General features: G+C 43.6%; 2 protein-coding genes across 2 annotated transcripts in view; one reads left to right on the top strand and one right to left on the bottom strand.

Annotated features, from left to right (window-relative positions):
- The window catches only part of LOC135562739 (metallophosphoesterase 1-like), a 35,288-nt gene extending 24,032 nt beyond the window's left edge, over nt 1-11,256 (bottom strand). The window contains exons 1-4 of the mRNA XM_065005083.1: nt 10,824-11,256; nt 10,443-10,551; nt 7,551-7,654; nt 3,868-3,948 (exon numbers count right to left, since the gene is read on the bottom strand). Of these exons, the coding sequence (XP_064861155.1) occupies nt 3,868-3,948; nt 7,551-7,654; nt 10,443-10,551; nt 10,824-11,083 (554 nt within the window). The 5' untranslated portion in view covers nt 11,084-11,256. The remainder of the gene's footprint in view (nt 1-3,867; nt 3,949-7,550; nt 7,655-10,442; nt 10,552-10,823) is intronic.
- Nucleotides 11,257-11,957: 701 nt separating this feature from the next.
- On the top strand, nt 11,958-21,436 carry LOC135563130 (uncharacterized). The gene is made up of 2 exons (XM_065006108.1): nt 11,958-12,034; nt 20,299-21,436. The coding sequence occupies exons 1-2, from the start codon at nt 11,958-11,960 to the stop codon at nt 21,434-21,436; spliced, it is 1,215 nt and encodes a 404-aa protein (XP_064862180.1).
- Nucleotides 21,437-22,655: the final 1,219 nt, after the last annotated feature.

Below are 22,655 nucleotides of genomic sequence, written 5' to 3'. Positions count from 1 at the left end.
TTGGGTTTATACAGTAGAGAGACAGAGACAACACCTTGGGGTTTATACAGTAGAGAGACAGAGACAACACCTTGGGGTTTATACAGTAGAGAGACAACACCTTGGGGTTTATACAGTAGAGAGACAACACCTTGGGGTTTATACAGTAGAGAGACAACACCTTGGGGTTTATACAGTAGAGAGACAGAGACAACACTTTGGGGTTTATACAGTAGAGAGACAGAGACAACACTTTGGGGTTTATACAGTAGAGAGACAGAGACAACCCCTTGGGGTTTATACAGTAGAGAGACAACCCCTTGGGGTTTATACAGTAGAGAGACAACACCTTGGGGTTTATACAGTAGAGAGACAACACCTTGGGGTTTATACAGTAGAGAGACAACACCTTGGGGTTTATACAGTAGAGAGACAGAGACAATATCTTAGGGTTTATACAGTAGAGAGACAGAGACAACACCTTGGGGTTTATACAGTAGAGAGAGAGAGACAACACCTTGGGGTTTATACAGTAGAGAGACAGAGACAACACTTTGGGGTTAATACAGTAGAGAGACAACACCTTAGGGTTTATATAGTAGAGAGACAACACCTTGGGGTTTATACAGTAGAGAGACAACACCTTGGGGTTTATACAGTAGAGAGACAGAGACAACACCTTGGGGTTTATACAGTAGAGAGAGAGAGACAACACCTTGGGGTTTATACAGTAGAGAGAACACCTTGGGGTTTATACAGTAGAGACAACACCTTGGGGTTTATACAGTAGAGAGACAGAGACAACACCTTGGGGTTTATACAGTAGAGAGAGAGAGAGACAACACCTTGGGGTTTATACAGTAGAGAGAGAGAGACAACACCTTAGGGTTTATACAGTAGAGAGACAACACCTTGGGGTTTATACAGTAGAGAGACAACACCTTGGGGTTTATACAGTAGAGAGACAACACCTTGGGGTTTATACAGTAGAGAGACAACACCTTGGGGTTTATACAGTAGAGAGAGAGAGACAATATCTTAGGGTTTATACAGTAGAGAGACAGAGACAACACCTTAGGGTTTATACAGTAGAGAGACAGAGACAACACTTTGGGGTTTATACAGTAGAGAGACAGAGACAACACCTTGGGGTTTATACAGTAGAGAGACAACACCTTAGGGTTTATACAGTAGAGAGACAGAGACAACACCTTAGGCTATATACAGTAGAGAGACAACACCTTAGGGTTTATACAGTAGAGAGACAGAGACAACACCTTGGGGTTTATACAGTAGAGAGAGAGAGACAACACTTTGGGGTTTATACAGTAGAGAGACAACACCTTAGGGTTTACACAGTAGAGAGACAACACCTTAGGGTTTATACAGTAGAGAGACAACACCTTGGGGTTTATACAGTAGAGAGACAACACCTTGGGGTTTATACAGTAGAGAGACAACACCTTGGGGTTTATACAGTAGAGAGACAGAGACAACACCTTGGAGTTTATACAGTAGAGAGACAGAGACAACACCTTGGAGTTTATACAGTAGAGAGACAGAGACAACACCTTGGGGTTTATACAGTAGAGAGACAGAGACAACACCTTGGGGTTTATACAGTAGAGAGACAGAGACAACACCTTAGGGTTTATACAGTAGAGAGACAGAGACAACACTTTGGGGTTTATACAGTAGAGAGACAGAGACAACACCTTAGGGTTTATACAGTAGAGAGACAACACCTTGGGGTTTATACAGTAGAGAGACAACACCTTGGGGTTTATACAGTAGAGAGACAACACCTTGGGGTTTATACAGTAGAGAGACAACACCTTGGGGTTTATACAGTAGAGAGACAACACCTTAGGGTTTATACAGTAGAGAGACAACACCTTGGGGTTTATACAGTAGAGAGACAGAGACAATATCTTAGGGTTTATACAGTAGAGAGACAGAGACAACACCTTGGGGTTTATACAGTAGAGAGACAGAGACAACACCTTGGGGTTTATACAGTAGAGAGACAGAGACAACACCTTAGGGTTTATACAGTAGAGAGACAGAGACAACACTTTGGGGTTAATACAGTAGAGAGACAACACCTTGGGGTTTATACAGTAGAGAGACAACACCTTGGGGTTTATACAGTAGAGAGACAACACCTTGGGGTTTATACAGTAGAGACAACACCTTAGGGTTTATACAGTAGAGAGACAACACCTTAGGGTTTATACAGTAGAGAGACAACACCTTGGGGTTTATACAGTAGAGAGACAACACCTTGGGGTTTATACAGTAGAGAGACAACACCTTGGGGTTTATACAGTAGAGAGACAACACCTTGGGGTTTATACAGTAGAGAGAGAGACAACACCTTGGGGTTTATACAGTAGAGAGACAACACCTTAGGGTTTATACAGTAGAGAGAGAGAGACAACACTTTGGGGTTTATACAGTAGAGAGACAGAGACAACACCTTAGGGTATATACAGTAGAGAGACAACACCTTAGGGTTTATACAGTAGAGAGACAACACCTTAGGGTTTATACAGTAGAGAGAGAGAGAGACAACACCTTAGGGTTTATACAGTAGAGAGACAACACCTTGGGGTTTATACAGTAGAGAGAGAGACAACACCTTGGGGTTTATACAGTAGAGAGACAACACCTTGGGGTTTATACAGTAGAGAGACAACACCTTAGGGTTTATACAGTAGAGAGACAACACCTTGGGGTTTATACAGTAGAGAGAGACAACACCTTGGGGTTTATACAGTAGAGAGACAACACCTTGGGGTTTATACAGTAGAGAGAGAGACAACACCTTGGGGTTTATACAGTAGAGAGACAACACCTCAGGGTTTATACAGTAGAGAGAGAGAGACAACACCTTAGGGTTTATACAGTAGAGAGACAACACCTTGGGGTTTATACAGTAGAGAGACAACACCTTGGGGTTTATACAGTAGAGAGACAGAGACAACACCTTGGGGTTTATACAGTAGAGAGACAGAGACAACACCTTGGGGTTTATACAGTAGAGAGACAACACCTTAGGGTTTATACAGTAGAGAGACAACACTTTGGGGTTTATACAGTAGAGAGACAGAGACAACACCTTAGGGTTTATACAGTAGAGAGACAACACCTTGGGGTTTATACAGTAGAGAGACAACACCTCAGGGTTTATACAGTAGAGAGACAACACCTTGGGGTTTATACAGTAGAGAGACAACACCTTGGGGTTTATACAGTAGAGAGACAACACCTTGGGGTTTATACAGTAGAGAGACAACACCTTGGGGTTTATACAGTAGAGAGACAACACCTTGGGGTTTATACAGTAGAGAGACAGAGACAACACCTTGGGGTTTATACAGTAGAGAGACAACACCTTGGGGTTTATACAGTAGAGAGAGAGAGAGACAACACCTTAGGGTTTATACAGTAGAGAGAGAGAGACAACACCTTAGGGTTTATACAGTAGAGAGACAACACCTTGGGGTTTATACAGTAGAGAGACAACACCTTGGGGTTTATACAGTAGAGAGACAACACCTTGGGGTTTATACAGTAGAGAGACAACACCTTGGGGTTTATACAGTAGAGAGACAACACCTTGGGGTTTATACAGTAGAGAGACAACACCTTGGGGTTTATACAGTAGAGAGACAACACCTTGGGGTTTATACAGTAGAGAGAGAGAGAGACAACACCTTAGGGTTTATACAGTAGAGAGAGAGAGAGACAACACCTTGGGGTTTACACAGTAGAGAGACAGAGACAACACTTTGGGGTTTATACAGTAGAGAGACAACACTTTGGGGTTTATACAGTAGAGAGACAGAGACAACACCTTGGGGTTTATACAGTAGAGAGACTTACTTCACTCCTTTCTTGGTGACCATTCTGGTGGAGGTGGTATTGAAGGCCTTCTCAAAGCGCTGTAACTTGAACCAGTCCATTCTTCAGGAGGAGGAGATGGCCCCAAGCCAGTTAGAGGTTAGTCCATGCAGTCACGTCCAGACAAGCCGTTTTGCATCATTATTCTGTGAGACTTTTCATTGGCTACTACAAGCTTCTTTTGAGAGGTTAAACTGTCAAGAACAGAGGCCACTATTCACTATTCCCCAGTATGCTTTGGCTATTCTGCAATCTGTAAATTATTATAGAAGGTAATACAGGATACAGTGTACTGTATGTACAGTATAGAGTCTGCAGTATACGGTATGTACAGGAGGCTGCAGTATACGGTATGTGCAGTATAGAGACTGCAGTATACGGTATGTACAGTATAGAGTCTGCAATATACGGTATGTACAGTATAGAGTCTGCAGTATACGGTATGTACAGGAGTCTGCAGTATACGGTATGTACAGGAGGCTGCAGTATACAGTATGTACAGTATACGGTATGTAGAGTATAGAGTCTGCAGTATACGGTATGTACAGTATAGTCTGCAGTATACGGTATATACAGTATAGTCTGCAGTATACGGTATGTACAGTATGGAGTCTGCAGTATACGGTATGTACAGTATAGAGTCTGCAGTATACGGTATGTACAGTATAGAGTCTGCAGTATACGGTATGTACAGTATAGAGTCTGCAGTGTACAGTATGGAGTCTGCAGTATACGGTATGTACAGTATGGAGTCTGCAGTATACGGTATGTACAGTATAGAGTCTGCAGTATACGGTATGTACAGTATAGAGTCTGCAGTATACGGTATGTACAGTATAGAGTCTGCAGTATATGGTATGTACAGTATAGAGTCTGCAGTATACGGTATGTACAGTATAGTCTGCTGTGTACGGTATGTACATTATAGAGACTGCAGTATACGGTATGTACAGTATAGCGACTGCAGTATACGGTATGTACAGTATAGAGTCTGCAGTATACGGTATGTACAGTATGGAGTCTACAGTATACGGTATGTGCAGTATACGGTATGTACAGTATAGAGTCTACAGTGTACGGTATGTACAGTATGGAGTCTGCAGTATACGGTATGTACAGTACTGAGTCTGCAGTATACGGTATGTACAGTATAGTCTGCAGTATACGGTATGTACAGTATAGTCTGCAGTATACGGTATGTACAGTATAGTCTGCAGTGTACGGTATGTACAGTATAGAGTCTGCAGTGTACGGTATGTACAGTATAGAGTGCAGTATACGCTATGTACAGTATAGAGTCTGCAGTATACGGTATGTACAGTATAGAGACTGCAGTATACGGTATGTACAGTATAGAGTCTGCAGTATACGGTATGTACAGTATGGAGTCTACAGTATACGGTATGTGCAGTATACGGTATGTACAGTATAGAGTCTACAGTGTACGGTATGTACAGTATGGAGTCTGCAGTATACGGTATGTACAGTACTGAGTCTGCAGTATACGGTATGTACAGTATAGTCTGCAGTATACGGTATGTGCAGTATAGTCTGCAGTATACGGTATGTACAGTATAGTCTGCAGTGTACGGTATGTGCAGTATAGAGACTGCAGTGTACGGTATGTACAGTATAGAGTCTGCAGTATACGGTATGTACAGTATAGAGACTGCAGTATACGGTATGTACAGTATACGGTATGTGCAGTATACGGTATGTACAGTATGGAGTCTGCAGTATACGGTATGTACAGTACTGAGTCTGCAGTATACGGTATGTACAGTATAGTCTGCAGTATACGGTATGTGCAGTATACGGTATGTACAGTATAGTCTGCAGTATACGGTATGTACAGTATAGTCTGCAGTGTACGGTATGTGCAGTATGGAGTCTGCAGTATACGGTATGTACAGTACTGAGTCTGCAGTATACGGTATGTACAGTATAGTCTGCAGTATACGGTATGTGCAGTATACGGTATGTACAGTATAGTCTGCAGTATACGGTATGTACAGTATAGTCTGCAGTGTACGGTATGTGCAGTATAGAGACTGCAGTGTACGGTATGTACAGTATAGAGTCTGCAGTATACGGTATGTACAGTATAGAGACTGCAGTATACGGTATGTACAGTATACGGTATGTACAGTATAGAGACTGCAGTATACGGTATGTACAGTATAGTCTGCAGTATACGGTATGTACAGTATAGAGTCTGCAGTATACGGTATGTACAGTATAGAGACTGCAGTGTACGGTATGTACAGTATAGAGTGCAGTATACGCTATGTACAGTATAGAGTCTGCAGTATACGGTATGTACAGTATAGAGACTGCAGTATACGGTATGTACAGTATAGAGTCTGCAGTATACGGTATGTACAGTATGGAGTCTACAGTATACGGTATGTGCAGTATACGGTATGTACAGTATAGAGTCTACAGTGTACGGTATGTACAGTATGGAGTCTGCAGTATACGGTATGTACAGTACTGAGTCTGCAGTATACGGTATGTACAGTATAATCTGCAGTATACGGTATGTGCAGTATACGGTATGTACAGTATAGTCTGCAGTATACGGTATGTACAGTATAGTCTGCAGTGTACGGTATGTGCAGTATAGAGACTGCAGTGTACGGTATGTACAGTATAGAGTCTGCAGTATACGGTATGTACAGTATAGAGACTGCAGTATACGGTATGTACAGTATACGGTATGTGCAGTATACGGTATGTGCAGTATACGGTATGTACAGTATGGAGTCTGCAGTATACGGTATGTACAGTACTGAGTCTGCAGTATACGGTATGTACAGTATAGTCTGCAGTATACGGTATGTGCAGTATACGGTATGTACAGTATAGTCTGCAGTATACGGTATGTACAGTATAGTCTGCAGTGTACGGTATGTGCAGTATAGAGACTGCAGTGTACGGTATGTACAGTATAGAGTCTGCAGTATACGGTATGTACAGTATAGAGACTGCAGTATACGGTATGTACAGTATACGGTATGTACAGTATGGAGTCTGCAGTATACGGTATGTACAGTACTGAGTCTGCAGTATACGGTATGTACAGTATAGTCTGCAGTATACGGTATGTGCAGTATACGGTATGTACAGTATAGTCTGCAGTATACGGTATGTACAGTATAGTCTGCAGTGTACGGTATGTGCAGTATAGAGACTGCAGTGTACGGTATGTACAGTATAGAGTCTGCAGTATACGGTATGTACAGTATAGAGACTGCAGTATACGGTATGTACAGTATACGGTATGTACAGTATAGAGACTGCAGTATACGGTATGTACAGTATAGAGTCTGCAGTATACGGTATGTACAGTATACGGTATGTACAGTATAGAGTCTGCAGTATACGGTATGTACAGTATAGAGACTGCAGTATACGGTATGTACAGTATACGGTATGTGCAGTATAGAGACTGCAGTATACGGTATGTACAGTATAGAGACTGCAGTATACAGTATGTGCAGTATACGGTATGTGCAGTATAGAGACTGCAGTATACGGTATGTACAGTATAGAGACTGCAGTATACGGTATGTACAGTATAGAGACTGCAGTATACGGTATGTACAGTATACGGTATGTGCAGTATACAGTCTACAGCTTTATGCTGATGGATATTAACCTACTCGTAGTGGAAGCCGATGTCGTGGTTTCCAACCAGAACTACCAGCTCTGTGTCACTGGGATGTCTGAACATCTTCTGGAAACGACAAACATCATCCTCCCAGTTCTGTGGAGGGAATAAGACCAAGTGGACTATTATATAGGAAGAGGAATAAATACAGTCAGTCTATAGGACTATTACATAGACCTGTAGGGACAGGGGGAATAAATACAGTCAGTCTATAGGACTATTACATAGACCTGTAGGGACAGGGGGAATAAATACAGTCAGTCTATAGGACTATTATGTAGACCTGTAGGGACAGGGGGAATAAATACAGTCAGTCTATAGGACTATTACATAGACCTGTAGGGACAGGGGGAATAAATACAGTCAGTCTATAGGACTATTATGTAGACCTGTAGGGACAGGGGGAATAAATACAGTCAGTCTATAGGACTATTACATAGACCTGTAGGGACAGGGGGAATAAATACAGTCAGTCTATAGGACTATTACATAGGAAGAGGAATAAATACAGTCAGTCTATAGGACTATTACATAGGAAGAGGAATAAATACAGTCAGTCTATAGGACTATTACATAGGAAGAGTAATAAATACAGTCAGTCTGTAGGACTATTACATAGACCTGTAGGGACAGGGGGAATAAATACAGTCATTCTATAGGACTATTACATAGGAAGAGGAATAAATACAGTCAGTCTATAGGACTATTACATAGGAAGAGGAATAAATACAGTCAGTCTATAGGACTATTACATAGGAAGAGGAATAAATACAGTCAGTCTATAGGACTATTACATAGGAAGAGGAATAAATAGAGTCAGTCTATAGGACTATTACATAGGAAGAGGAATAAATACAGTCAGTCTATAGGACTATTACATAGGAAGAGGAATAAATACAGTCAGTCTATAGGACTATTACATAGGAAGAGGAATAAATACAGTCAGTCTGTAGGACTATTACATAGACCTGTAGGGACAGGGGGAATAAATACAGTCAGTCTATAGGACTATTACATAGGAAGAGGAATAAATACAGTCAGTCTATAGGACTATTACATAGGAAGAGGAATAAATACAGTCAGTCTATAGGACTATTATATAGGAAGAGGAATAAATACAGTCAGTCTATAGGACTATTACATAGACCTGTAGGGACAGGGGGAATAAATACAGTCAGTCTATAGGACCATTATGTAGACCTGTAGGGACAGGGGGAATAAATACAGTCAGTCTATAGGACTATTACATAGACCTGTAGGGACAGGGGGAATAAATATAGTCAGTCTATAGGACTATTACATAGACCTGTAGGGACAGGGGGAATAAATACAGTCAGTCTATAGGACTATTACATAGACCTGTAGGGACAGGGGGAATAAATACAGTCAGTCTATAGGACTATTACATAGACCTGTAGGGACAGGGGGAATAAATACAGTCAGTCTATAGGACTATTACATAGGAAGAGGAATAAATACAGTCGGTCTATAGGACTATTATGTAGACCTGTAGGGTCAGGGGGAATAAATATAGTCAGTCTATAGGACTATTACATAGACCTGTAGGGACAGGGGGAATAAATACAGTCGGTCTATAGGACTATTATGTAGACCTTTTTGGGACAGGGGGAATAAATATAGTCAGTCTATAGGACTATTACATATACCTGTAGGGACAGGGGGAATAAATACAGTCAGTCTATAGGACTATTACATAGGAAGAGGAATAAATACAGTCAGTCTATAGGACTATTACATAGACCTGTAGGGACAGGGGGAATAAATACAGTCAGTCTATAGGACTATTATATAGACCTGTAGGGACAGGGGGAATAAATACAGTCAGTCTATAGGACTATTACATAGACCTGTAGGGACAGGGGGAATAAATACAGTCAGTCTATAGGACTATTACATAGGAAGAGGAATAAATACAGTCAGTCTATAGGACTATTACATAGGAAGAGGAATAAATACAGTCAGTCTGTAGGACTATTACATATACCTGTAGGGACAGGGGGAATAAATACAGTCAGTCTATAGGACTATTACATAGACCTGTAGGGACAGGGGGAATAAATACAGTCAGTCTATAGGACTATTACATAGACCTGTAGGGACAGGGGGAATAAATACAGTCAGTCTATAGGACTATTACATAGGAAGAGGAATAAATACAGTCAGTCTATAGGACTATTACATAGGAAGAGGAATAAATACAGTCAGTCTGTAGGACTATTACATATACCTGTAGGGACAGGGGGAATAAATACAGTCAGTCTATAGGACTATTACATAGACCTGTAGGGACAGGGGGAATAAATACAGTCAGTCTATAGGACTATTACATAGACCTGTAGGGACAGGGGGAATAAATACAGACAGTCTATAGGACTATTACATAGACCTGTAGGGTCAGGGGGAATAAATACAGTCAGTCTATAGGACTATTACATAGGAAGAGGAATAAATACAGTCAGTCTGTAGGACTATTACATAGACCTGTAGGGTCAGGGGGAATAAATACAGTCAGTCTATAGGACTATTACATAGACCTGTAGGGACAGGGGGAATAAATACAGTCAGTCTATAGGACTATTACATAGACCTGTAGGGACAGGGGGAATAAATACAGTCAGTCTATAGGACTATTACATAGACCTGTAGGGTCAGGGGGAATAAATACAGTCAGTCTATAGGACTATTACATAGACCTGTTCAGTGTTTGACTACTGTCGCTAGAATAACATCGACCCCGCATCAACAGGTTTGTACCTCTTTGCATAGTTGCCAAGACTAAGTTGCAGGTTCGAATCTCAATATGGACAACTCCAAGAATTCGCTGCAGTGTACCCTGTATTAACGGGCTTTTTTGGGCACATACCTTTGGAGAGCTCCACTTCCCCTCGTCGAACACATCTCCCAGAATAAAAACGACCTCGGGTCGGAGCAGTGCCAGCGCGGTCTGGAAAGCCCGTTCCATCTGCCATTCTCTGGGTGGCACAGAGACAGACCGACACACTGTCAGCTCAGTGCACCATGCATTACCCGCTCTGTTGTGATTGTTGACGACTCAACTCATCTTCTTGGAGACAGCGTGGATATTGGCTGATAAGGAGAGTCGGGGAGCGGAAGAACCACCGTACACGCATCTCATGCATTCCCTTGTATAATAGAAACTCGCTCACAAAGTGTATGCAAAACATACAATTATTTATTTTCACAATAAAATGCTTAGTTATATCTATTTATCAGGATCAATTACCTTCGCAGTTTGTCGAACCAGTGCCCTCCGACAGCGCCGAGGAGGTGCGTGTCTGAAAGCACCATAGCGCGGAGAACCTCCGCATTTGGTTTCCCGTCTGCGCTCTTCTCAGCCGCCGGCGCACCATGGTCGATCCCTGGCCAACCACACTGTAATATCGCGGCGTAATAAATCAGATACTCACAGAATATGAAAACGCTGCAAACCGCTCCGAACAGGACAATAACGGCGCTGCATACGACGCTCAAGCCCGGCATCATATCTCTATTGTTATGGTTTTCAGATGGCCTGCAATAGAGGCGCACTGGTGGAGCGGCGGCGTTTCACCAGGCATCGTCCCTTTTTTTATTTTTTTCAAACCTAAATATCACAATGTCTTCGTGGCGTTTTCATCGCATTGGTGAACAATTGTAGAGAAATAACTGTATGTTTTTGTATTTATTTTTTATTCAAAGATCTGAACGGCGACCGATAGATAACCTTGTCTCCCTGAGCAAGCAGTCGAGTGGACTGTTGACAGCTGAGCGATCTGCAAGACGCTGTTTTGCAATAGGTCCCCATTCACGCTTTCGCAGTTGGATGGGGGTGGAGGAGCGGGGGGGGGGGGGGGGGGGGGGGGGTAGATGTAGTTTCTGATTCTGTTGTCCTTGACCCATGGAATAGCTACGGGGCTCATTCAATAATAGAATTCCATGTGTAATTCTTGACAATGAGTCTCTAAAGAGGGTCTTTATTGATTGGAGATTTCTCTAGATGACCGAAATAGGTGTTATTGAATACTTCCTGTAAAGCCAGACAGCAAAGCAGTGAATTATATAACTATGATTACAACAACATTCTTGTCACGTTGGGGTTAAAATCATATAATACAGCCTTCATTTACACTGTCATCACATAATAACGATTCCTAATTATAATGTGGCATCAGGACTCTCAGATTAACTAGCTAGCCAATCTATGAAGAGCATAAGGAACCAGATTATCGTAACAATTTCTTGAGAGGACCAATGAACAGCTTTAAAGGCACAGGCACAGTTACCTGCTTCACCAATTTGATATTTCACTGAACAAATGAAAAGGCAAAATCATTGTTCATTCTTATATGACATTTGCTAACAGCAGTCAAACAGCCCAATGCAGAATGAGTGTGCGGTGCTGTTCAGTAACGTGTCTCGGAGAGTGTTTCAGTGCTGTCACAGGGCATTCATACGGTATGTTTACACTGAATTGAATGGACAGTAGTATCTCTTGACATATTCTTCAATATTAACATTCAGAAATGTCCCCATAAAATATCAGGTCAGCGGGCAGGCACAACTGTTTCGTAATGACATCGTTGACTTGTAGATGGAACTGGTAAGAAATATAGGACTTGGTTCGTTCCTTCATGAAGGAAGACAATATATGTTCAGGCATACGCATCTAAGGCTTTTGATTGACAGGTCTAGAAGCTAATAGTGTTGTCATTCCTTCCTCTTATGTCACAATGGGATTCTGAGAGGCAACGTTCTTCCTCATAGCCAGGTTGTATGTGTTGTCATTCCTTCCTCTTATGTCACAATGGGATTCTGAGAGGCAACGTTCTTCCTCATAGCCAGGTTGTACGTGTTGCCTTTCCTTCCTCTTATGTCACAATGGGATTCTGAGAGGCAACGGTCTTCCTCATAGCCAGGTTGTATAGTGTTGTCATTCCTTCCTCTTATGTCACAATGGGATTCTGAGAGGCAACGGTCTTCCTCATAGCCAGGTTGTATAGTGTTGTCATTCCTTCCTCTTATGTCACAATGGGATTCTGAGAGGCAACATTCTTCCTCATAGCCAGGTTGTATAGTGTTGTCATTCCTTCCTCTTATGTCACAATGGGATTCTGATTCCTTTATAAGCACAGGTCACGATCCTCGCCCATATAAAGCAAACCCAGAATACAGCAGTAGCAGCAGCTTCTCTACGTCAGCTGTTGTTGGTTGAGGAATCAGAACACGTATTTCACGACAGACAATTGTTCTATTGTAAAAAAGGCCCATACTAAGTGGTGTGTGTGTGTGTGTGTGTGTGTGTGTGTGTGTGTGTGTGTGTGTGTGTGTGTGTGTGTGTGTGTGTGTGTGTGTGTTTAACTATACTGTACCAGAAGTCCCCACAACAATAGTAAACAAACAAACATGTGACCAACTGGCAGGGTAGGTTACCTTCTAAATGTAATCCATTACAGTTACTAGTTACCTGGTCCAAATTGTAGTCTAATGTAATCTGATTACATTCAGTTACTTTTAGATTACTTTCCCCTTAAGAGGCATTAGAAGAAGACAAAAACATATTTTCATTTCATAAATCAATGTTAAAGTTTACATAGCTGGCCATATATGGATGTTAAATGTTACTTCATGGGTTGGTGATGTAGACTTCTTCTAACCCATCGCTTTCTACAACATAATAATACCTTTAAATTATATCTTTACAATTAAAAACCAAAGTCTATCAGATTTCCAGTCATTACAATAAATGTTATACCCCTTGATCTTCAAGAACAGGACCTGGAAATATGGAAGTATAGATAATCTATATAGTTTTAACTGAGCATGACCCCAAAACTAAGGACTTATTATTCTGCTCTGTTGTTTATGATTGTGTTGTCATGGAGGACTGATTGTGGTTTATGATTGTGTTGTCATGGGGGACTGATTGTGTTGTCATGGAGGACAGATTGTTGTTTATGATTGTGTTGTCATGGAGGACTGATTGTGGTTTATGATTGTGTTGTCATGGGGGACTGATTGTGTTGTCATGGAGGACAGATTGTTGTTTATGATTGTGTTGTCATGGAGGACTGATTGTGGTTTATGATTGTGTTGTCATGGGGGACTGATTGTGTTGTCATGGAGGACAGATTGTTGTTTATGATTGTGTTGTCATGGAGGACTGATTGTGTTGTCATGGAGGACTGATTGTGGTTTATGATTGTGTTGTCATGGAGGACTGATTGTGGTTTATGATTGTGTTGTCATGGAGGACTGATTGTGGTTTATGATTGTGTTGTCATGGAGGACTGATTGTGGTTTATGATTGTGTTGTCATGGAGGACTGATTGTGTTGTCATGGATGACTGATTGTTGTTTATGATTGTGTTGTCATGGAGGACTGATTGTTGTTTATGATTGTGTTGTCATGGAGGACTGATTGTGGTTTATGATTGTGTTGTCATGGAGGACTGATTGTGGTTTATGATTGTGTTGTCATGGAGGACTGATTGTGGTTTATGATTGTGTTGTCATGGAGGACTGATTGTGGTTTATGATTGTGTTGTCATGGAGGACTGATTGTGGTTTATGATTGTGTTGTCATGGAGGACTGACTGTTGTTTATGATTGTGTTGTCATGGAGGACTGATTGGGCTCATTGATTCCAGTTGAAAAATGAACGCTGAGCTCGTGGAATGGCCTGCTTTGAGCACCACTGAAAAGGACTATTTCCATGGGATAAATCAAAAAAAAAAAAATCGAAAATCTGTTTTTGGTAAAAAGCTGAGGGAAGGGCCTGGAGAAATGTAATCAGTCTCAGATTAATAGACAGAGAAATGGACACAAGGCCTGACCATCCATGATATCAACATTATAGTTATAACCATGTTATGAGGCTATACAGGACTGACCATCCATGATACCAACATTATAGTTATAACCATGTTACGAGGCTATACAGGACTGACCATCCATGATATCAACATTATAGTTATAACCATGTTATGAGGCTATACAGGACTGACCATCCATGATATCAACATTATAGTTATAACCATGTTACGAGGCTATACAGGACTGACCATCCATGATATCAACATTATAGCTATAACCATGTTATGAGGCTATACAGGACTGACCATCCATGATACCAACATTATAGTTATAACCATGTTATGAGGCTATACAGGACTGACCATCCATGATATCAACATTATAGTTATAACCATGTTATGAGGCTATACAGGACTGACCATCCATGATATCAACATTATAGTTATAACCATGTTACGAGGCTATACAGGACTGACCATCCATGATATCAACATTATAGTTATAACCATGTTATGAGGCTATACAGGACTGACCATCCATGATACCAACATTATAGTTATAACCATGTTATGAGGCTATACAGGACTGACCATCCATCAACATTATAGTTATAACCATGTTATGAGACTATACAGGACTGACCATCCATGATACCAACATTATAGTTATAACCATGTTATGAGGCTATACAGGACTGACCATCCATCAACATTATAGTTATAACCATGTTATGAGACTATACAGGACTGACCATCCATGATACCAACATTATAGTTATAACCATGTTATGAGACTATATAGGACCATCCATGATATCAACATTATAGTTATAACCATGTTATGAGACTATACAGGACTGACCATCCATGATACCAACATTATAGTTATAACCATGTTATGAGACTATACAGGACTGACCATCCATGATACCAACATTATAGTTATAACCATGTTATGAGACTATACAGGACTAACCATCCATGATATCAACATTATAGTTATAACGATGTTATGAGACTATACAGGACTGACCATCCATGATATCAACATTATAGTTATAACCATGTTATGAGACTATACAGGACTGACCATCCATGATATCAACATTATAGTTATAACCATGTTATGAGACTATACAGGACTGACCATCCATGATACCAACATTATAGTTATAACCATGTTATGAGACTATATAGGAACATCCATGATATCAACATTATAGTTATAACCATGTTATGAGGCTATATAGGACTGACCATCCATCAACATTATAGCTATAACCTGTGTTTGTTTACATATACAATGTTTACAAACATTGGAGGAGAACAAGCTTCTATTTGGGGTTCTGATGAGAGTGTGACAGTTGAACTAAACTCATGAGGCATTTATAAAAGTTACATTCTTCAAGAATTAATGGTTATATATAATAAATAAGTCAATTAATAAGTCATAAAAAAGGCTATTATATAGTATGAATTAGTATATAGAACTAGTATACACACTGGTCAAAAAAATAAAGGGAACACTTAAACAACACAATGTAACTCCAAGTCAATCACACTTCTGTGAAATCAAACTGTCCACTTAGGAAGCAACACTGATTGACAATAAATTTCACATGCTGTTGTGCAAATGGAATAGACAACAGGTGGAAATTATAGGCAATTAGCAAGACATCCCCAATAAAGGAGTGGTTCTGCAGGTGGTGACCACAGACCACTTCTCAGTTCCTATGCTTCCTGGCTGATGTTTTGGTCACTTTTGAATGCTGGCGGTGCTTTCACTCTAGTGGTAGCATGAGACGGAGTCTACAACCCACACAAGTGGCTCAGGTAGTGCAGCTCATCCAGGATGGCACATCAATGCGAGCTGTGGCAAGAAGGTTTGCTGTGTCTGTCAGCGTAGTGTCCAGAGCATGGAGGCGCTACCAGGAGACAGGCCAGTACATCAGGAGACGTGGAGGAGGCCGTAGGAGGTTAACAACCCAGCAGCAGGACCGCTACCTCCGCCTTTGTGCAAGGAGGAGCAGGAGGAGCACTGCCAGAGTCCTGCAAAATGACCTCCAGCAGGCCACAAATGTGAAACAGACTCCAGGAACAGACTCCATGAGGGTGGTATGAGGGCCCAACGTTCACAGGTGGGGGTTGTGCTTACAGCCCAACACTGTGCAGGACGTTTGGCATTTGCCAGAGAACACCAAGATTGGCAAATTCGCCATTGGCGCCCTGTGCTCTTCACAGATGAAAGCAGGTTCACACTGAGCACATGTGACAGAGTCTGGAGACGCCGTGGAGAACGTTCTGTTGCCTGCAACATCCTCCAACATGACCGGTTTGGTGGTGGGTCAGTCATGGTGTGAAGTGGCATTTCTTTGGGGGGCCGCACAGCCCTCCATGTAGAGGTAGCCTGACTGCCATTAGGTACCAAGATGAGATCCCCAGACCCCTTGTGAGACCATATGCTGGTGTGGTTGGCCCTGTGTTCCTCCTAACGCAAGACAATGCTAGACCTCATGTGGCTGGAGTGTGTCAGCAGTTCCTGCAAGAGGAAGGCATTGATGCTATGGACTGGCCCGCCCGTTCCCCAGACCTGAATCATACAGGCACGTGGAGGCCAAACACACTACTGAGCCTCATTTTGACTTGTTTTAAGGACATTACATCAAAGTTGGATCAGCCTGTAGTGTGGTTTTCCACTTTAATTTTGAGTGTGACTCCAAATCCAGACCTCCATGGGTTGATAAATTTGATTTCCATTGATAATTTTTGTGTGATTTTGTTGTCAGCACATTCAACTATGTAAAGAAAAAAGTATTTAATAAGAATATTTCATTCATTCAGATCTAGGATGTGTTATTTTAGTGTTCCCTTTATTTTTTTGAGCAGTGTATAAACACCAGTGAAGATGCGACTCTCGGATGCTGGCCTTCTAGGCAGAGTTCCTCTGTCCAGTCTCAAGGTCAACAGTGAAGATGCGACTCTCGGATGCTGGCCTTCTAGGCAGAGTTCCTCTGTCCAGTCTCAAGGTCAACAGTGAAGATGCGACTCTCGGATGCTCGCCTTCTAGGCAGAGTTCCTCTGTCCAGTCTCAAGGTCAACAGTGAAGATGCGACTCTCGGATGCTGGCCTTCTAGGCAGAGTTCCTCTGTCCAGTCTCAAGGTCAACAGTGAATATGCGACTCTCGGATGCTGGCCTTCTAGGCAGAGTTCCTCTGTCCAGTCTCAAGGTCAACAGTGAAGATGCGACTCTCGGATGCTCGCCTTCTAGGCAGAGTTCCTCTGTCCAGTCTCAAGGTCAACAGTGAAGATGCGACTCTGGGATGCTGGCCTTCTAGGCAGAGTTCCTCTGTCCAGTCTCAAGGTCAACAGTGAAGATGCGACTCTCGGATGCTCGCCTTCTAGGCAGAGTTCCTCTGTCCAGTCTCAAGGTCAACAGTGAAGATGCGACTCTCGGATGCTGGCCTTCTAGGCAGAGTTCCTCTGTCCAGTCTCAAGGTCAACAGTGAATATGCGACTCTCGGATGCTGGCCTTCTAGGCAGAGTTCCTCTGTCCAGTCTCAAGGTCAACAGTGAAGATGCGACTCTCGGATGCTCGCCTTCTAGGCAGAGTTCCTCTGTCCAGTCTCAAGGTCAACAGTGAAGATGCGACTCTCGGATGCTGGCCTTCTAGGCAGAGTTCCTCTGTCCAGTCTCAAGGTCAACAGTGAAGATGCGACCCTCGGATGCTGGCCTTCTAGGCAGAGTTCCTCTGTCCAGTCTCAAGGTCAACAGTGAAGATGCGACTCTGGGATGCTGGCCTTCTAGGCAGAGTTCCTCTGTCCAGTCTCAAGGTCAACAGTGAAGATGCGACTCTCGGATGCTGGCCTTCTAGGCAGAGTTCCTCTGTCCAGTCTCAAGGTCAACAGTGAAGATGCGACTCTCGGATGCTGGCCTTCTAGGCAGAGTTCCTCTGTCCAGTCTCAAGGTCAACAGTGAAGATGCGACTCTGGGATGCAGAGTTCCTCTGTCCAGTCTCAAGGTCAACAGTGAAGATGCGACTCTCGGATGCTGGCCTTCTAGGCAGAGTTCCTCTGTCCAGTCTCAAGGTCAACAGTGAAGATGCGACTCTGGGAGGCAGAGTTCCTCTGTCCAGTCTCAAGGTCAACAGTGAAGATGCGACTCTGGGATGCAGAGTTCCTCTGTCCAGTCTCAAGGTCAACAGTGAAGATGCGACTCTGGGATGCAGAGTTCCTCTGTCCAGTCTCAAGGTCAACAGTGAAGATGCGACTCTCGGATGCTCGCCTTCTAGGCAGAGTTCCTCTGTCCAGTCTCAAGGTCAACAGTGAAGATGCGACTCTGGGATGCTGGCCTTCTAGGCAGAGTTCCTCTGTCCAGTCTCAAGGTCAACAGTGAAGATGCGACTCTCGGATGCTCGCCTTCTAGGCAGAGTTCCTCTGTCCAGTCTCAAGGTCAACAGTGAAGATGCGACTCTCGGATGCTGGCCTTCTAGGCAGAGTTCCTCTGTCCAGTCTCAAGGTCAACAGTGAATATGCGACTCTCGGATGCTGGCCTTCTAGGCAGAGTTCCTCTGTCCAGTCTCAAGGTCAACAGTGAAGATGCGACTCTCGGATGCTCGCCTTCTAGGCAGAGTTCCTCTGTCCAGTCTCAAGGTCAACAGTGAAGATGCGACTCTCGGATGCTGGCCTTCTAGGCAGAGTTCCTCTGTCCAGTCTCAAGGTCAACAGTGAAGATGCGACTCTCGGATGCTGGCCTTCTAGGCAGAGTTCCTCTGTCCAGTCTCAAGGTCAACAGTGAAGATGCGACTCTGGGATGCTGGCCTTCTAGGCAGAGTTCCTCTGTCCAGTCTCAAGGTCAACAGTGAAGATGCGACTCTCGGATGCTGGCCTTCTAGGCAGAGTTCCTCTGTCCAGTCTCAAGGTCAACAGTGAAGATGCGACTCTCGGATGCTGGCCTTCTAGGCAGAGTTCCTCTGTCCAGTCTCAAGGTCAACAGTGAAGATGCGACTCTGGGATGCAGAGTTCCTCTGTCCAGTCTCAAGGTCAACAGTGAAGATGCGACTCTCGGATGCTGGCCTTCTAGGCAGAGTTCCTCTGTCCAGTCTCAAGGTCAACAGTGAAGATGCGACTCTGGGAGGCAGAGTTCCTCTGTCCAGTCTCAAGGTCAACAGTGAAGATGCGACTCTGGGATGCAGAGTTCCTCTGTCCAGTCTCAAGGTCAACAGTGAAGATGCGACTCTGGGATGCAGAGTTCCTCTGTCCAGTCTCAAGGTCAACAGTGAAGATGCGACTCTCGGATGCTGGCCTTCTAGGCAGAGTTCCTCTGTCCAGTCTCAAGGTCAACAGTGAAGATGCGACTCTGGGATGCAGAGTTCCTCTGTCCAGTGTCTGTGTTATTTTATTGGCCAGTCTGAGATATGGCTTTTTCTTTGCAACTCAAAGGCTTTTATTATTTTAAATGATTTTGATCTAACACATTATGTCTCTGACTCGCTCAGGTGGATCAAACTTGCGCCTTTTTTTCTCTCCCCAATGCTGATTTGAATGTCATTGAGAAAACAGAGAAAGACAAAATATGTATTTCAGCAAATATCCTTTCTGAATTTAAAAGTAATAATTTTGTTTTTCAAAAGTATCTGTAATGTGATTATAATATTTTAGCTGGTAACGTAATGGGTTACTGTTACTGTTTTGTTTGTTTTGTTCCCTTACATGTAATCTGTTACTCCCCAAACCAACATTTTGTTAGTCCCCACAAGGTCAAAGGTTAGAATTAGTGTTAGAATGATGTATCGGAGCTAGGGTTAGTTTTAGGGTTTAGAGTTAGGGAAAATAGGATTTTTGAAAGGGACTGACTTGTCACACGGTAGGTGTGTGTGTATCCTGTGTGTTTTGTGGTGTGTTTGTGGAGACGTACTCAGAAGTTTCTCGCCACCCAGTACTCAGCCAACACAACACCACTACACGCCACCAGTCCGCCACAAACACACCACCACTACACGCCTCCAGGCCGCCACAAGCACACCACCACTACACGCCACCAGGCCGTCACAAACACACCACCACTACACGCCACCAGGCCGCCACAAGCACACCACCACTACACGCCACCAGGCCGCCACAAGCACACCACCACTACACGCCACCAGGCCATCACAAACACACCACCACTACACGCCTCCAGGCCGCCACAAGCACACCACCACTACACGCCACCAGGCCGCCACAAGCACACCACCACTACACGCCACCAGGCCGCCACAAGCACACCACCACTACACGCCACCAGGCCGCCACAAGCACACCACCACTACACGCCACCAGGCCGCCACAAGCACACCACCACTACACGCCACCAGGCCATCACAAACACACCACCACTACACGCCTCCAGGCCGCCACAAGCACACCACCACTACACGCCTCCAGGCCGCCACAAACCCACCACCACTACACGCCACCAGGCCGCCACAAGCACACCACCACTACACGCCACCAGGCCGCCACAAACACACCACCACTACACGCCACCAGGCCGCCACAAACACACCACCACTACACGCCACCAGGCCGCCACAAACACACCACCACTACACGCCACCAGGCCGTCACAAACACACCACCACTACACGCCACCAGGCCGCCACAAGCACACCACCACTACACGCCACCAGGCCGTCACAAACACACCACCACTACACGCCACCAGGCCGCCACAAGCACACCACCACTACACGCCACCAGGCCGCCACAAGCACACCACCACTACACGCCACCAGGCCGCCACAAACACACCACCACTACACGCCACCAGGCCGCCACAAGCACACCACCACTACACGCCACCAGGCCGCCACAAGCACACCACCACTACACGCCACCAGGCCGCCACAAGCACACCACCACTACACGCCTCCAGGCCGCCACAAGCACACCACCACTACACGCCTCCAGGCCGCCACAAGCACACCACCACTACACGCCACCAGGCCGCCACAAGCACACCACCACTACACGCCTCCAGGCCGCCACAAGCACACCACAGCTGAGGAGAGGACAATAGTCACAATGTGAGAGAGAGGCTTATCAAAGAACAACAATGTTACATAAGGAATGTTATTTTCTGTATTTCGCATACCTATTACATATAATAGACAGCAGTGGAGGCTCCTCAGAGGAGGAAGGGGAGGACCATCCTCAGGGAATTTCAGAAAAAATAAAAATAGTAAAACATTAAAGTTATCCTTTTTAGACGAAACTATACTAAATATATTTACCAAGTAATTGATTAAAGCACACCGTTTTGTAATGAAGTAGCCTCAACAGCACTCTGTAGGGTAGCACCATGGTGTAGCTGGAGGACAGCTAGCTTCCGTCCTCCTCTGGGTACATTGACTGCAATATAAAAACCTATGAGGCTCATTGATCTCACCCCCTTCCATAGACTTACACAGTAATTATGACAACTTCCGGAGGACGTCCACCAACCGATCAAAGCTTTTGTAGCATGAACTGACATATCCACCCAATCAAAGGATCAGATAATTAATCTAGTACTGAAAGCTTAAGCTACAGCTAGCTAGCACTGCAGTGCATAAAATGTGGCGAGTAGTTGACTCAAAGAGAGAGAAAGATAATAGTTGAAAAGTTTTGAACAAATTCATTTCTTCCTAAATTAAAGAGGGAGAGAAAGATAGCTATATTTGGTTGTATGTTATTAAACTTTCACTAGATTAGCCTACTGAAACACCCTGCTCAAACAGAGAGGGATGCTATGTTAGCTAGCTGGCTATGGCTATTCAACAGAGAGGGGTGCTATGTTAGCTAGCTGGCTATGGCTATCCAACAGAGAGGGATGCTATGTTAGCTAGCTGGCTATGGCTGTCCAACAAAGAGGGATGCTATGTTAGCTAGCTGGCTGTCCAACAGAGAGGGATGCTATGTTAGCTAGCTGGCTATGGTTATCCAACAGAGAGAGATGCTATGTTAGCTAGCTGGCTATGGTTATCCAACAGACAGGGATGCTTTGTTAGCTAGCTGGCTATAGTTATCCAACACCGTAACTCTTCCAATTCAAGGTAAGATTTTGTTTTTATGAATGTATTAGCAGGTGTAACTGCTTAACTGCTTTCAAACGGTACACTACATAACATAACTGTAACTGGTTAGTTCTAGTAGCTACACTACATGGCCAAAGGTATGTGGACACGTGCTCATCGAACATCTCATTCCTAAATTGTGGGCATTAATATTAAGTTGGTCCCTCCC

Source organism: Oncorhynchus nerka, linkage group LG20, assembly GCF_034236695.1.
Source record: "Oncorhynchus nerka isolate Pitt River linkage group LG20, Oner_Uvic_2.0, whole genome shotgun sequence".
Classification (NCBI taxonomy): Eukaryota; Metazoa; Chordata; class Actinopteri; order Salmoniformes; family Salmonidae; genus Oncorhynchus; species Oncorhynchus nerka.
The sequence above is the reverse complement of the archived record's forward strand: the minus strand, read 5'-3'. Positions and strand labels throughout refer to the sequence as shown.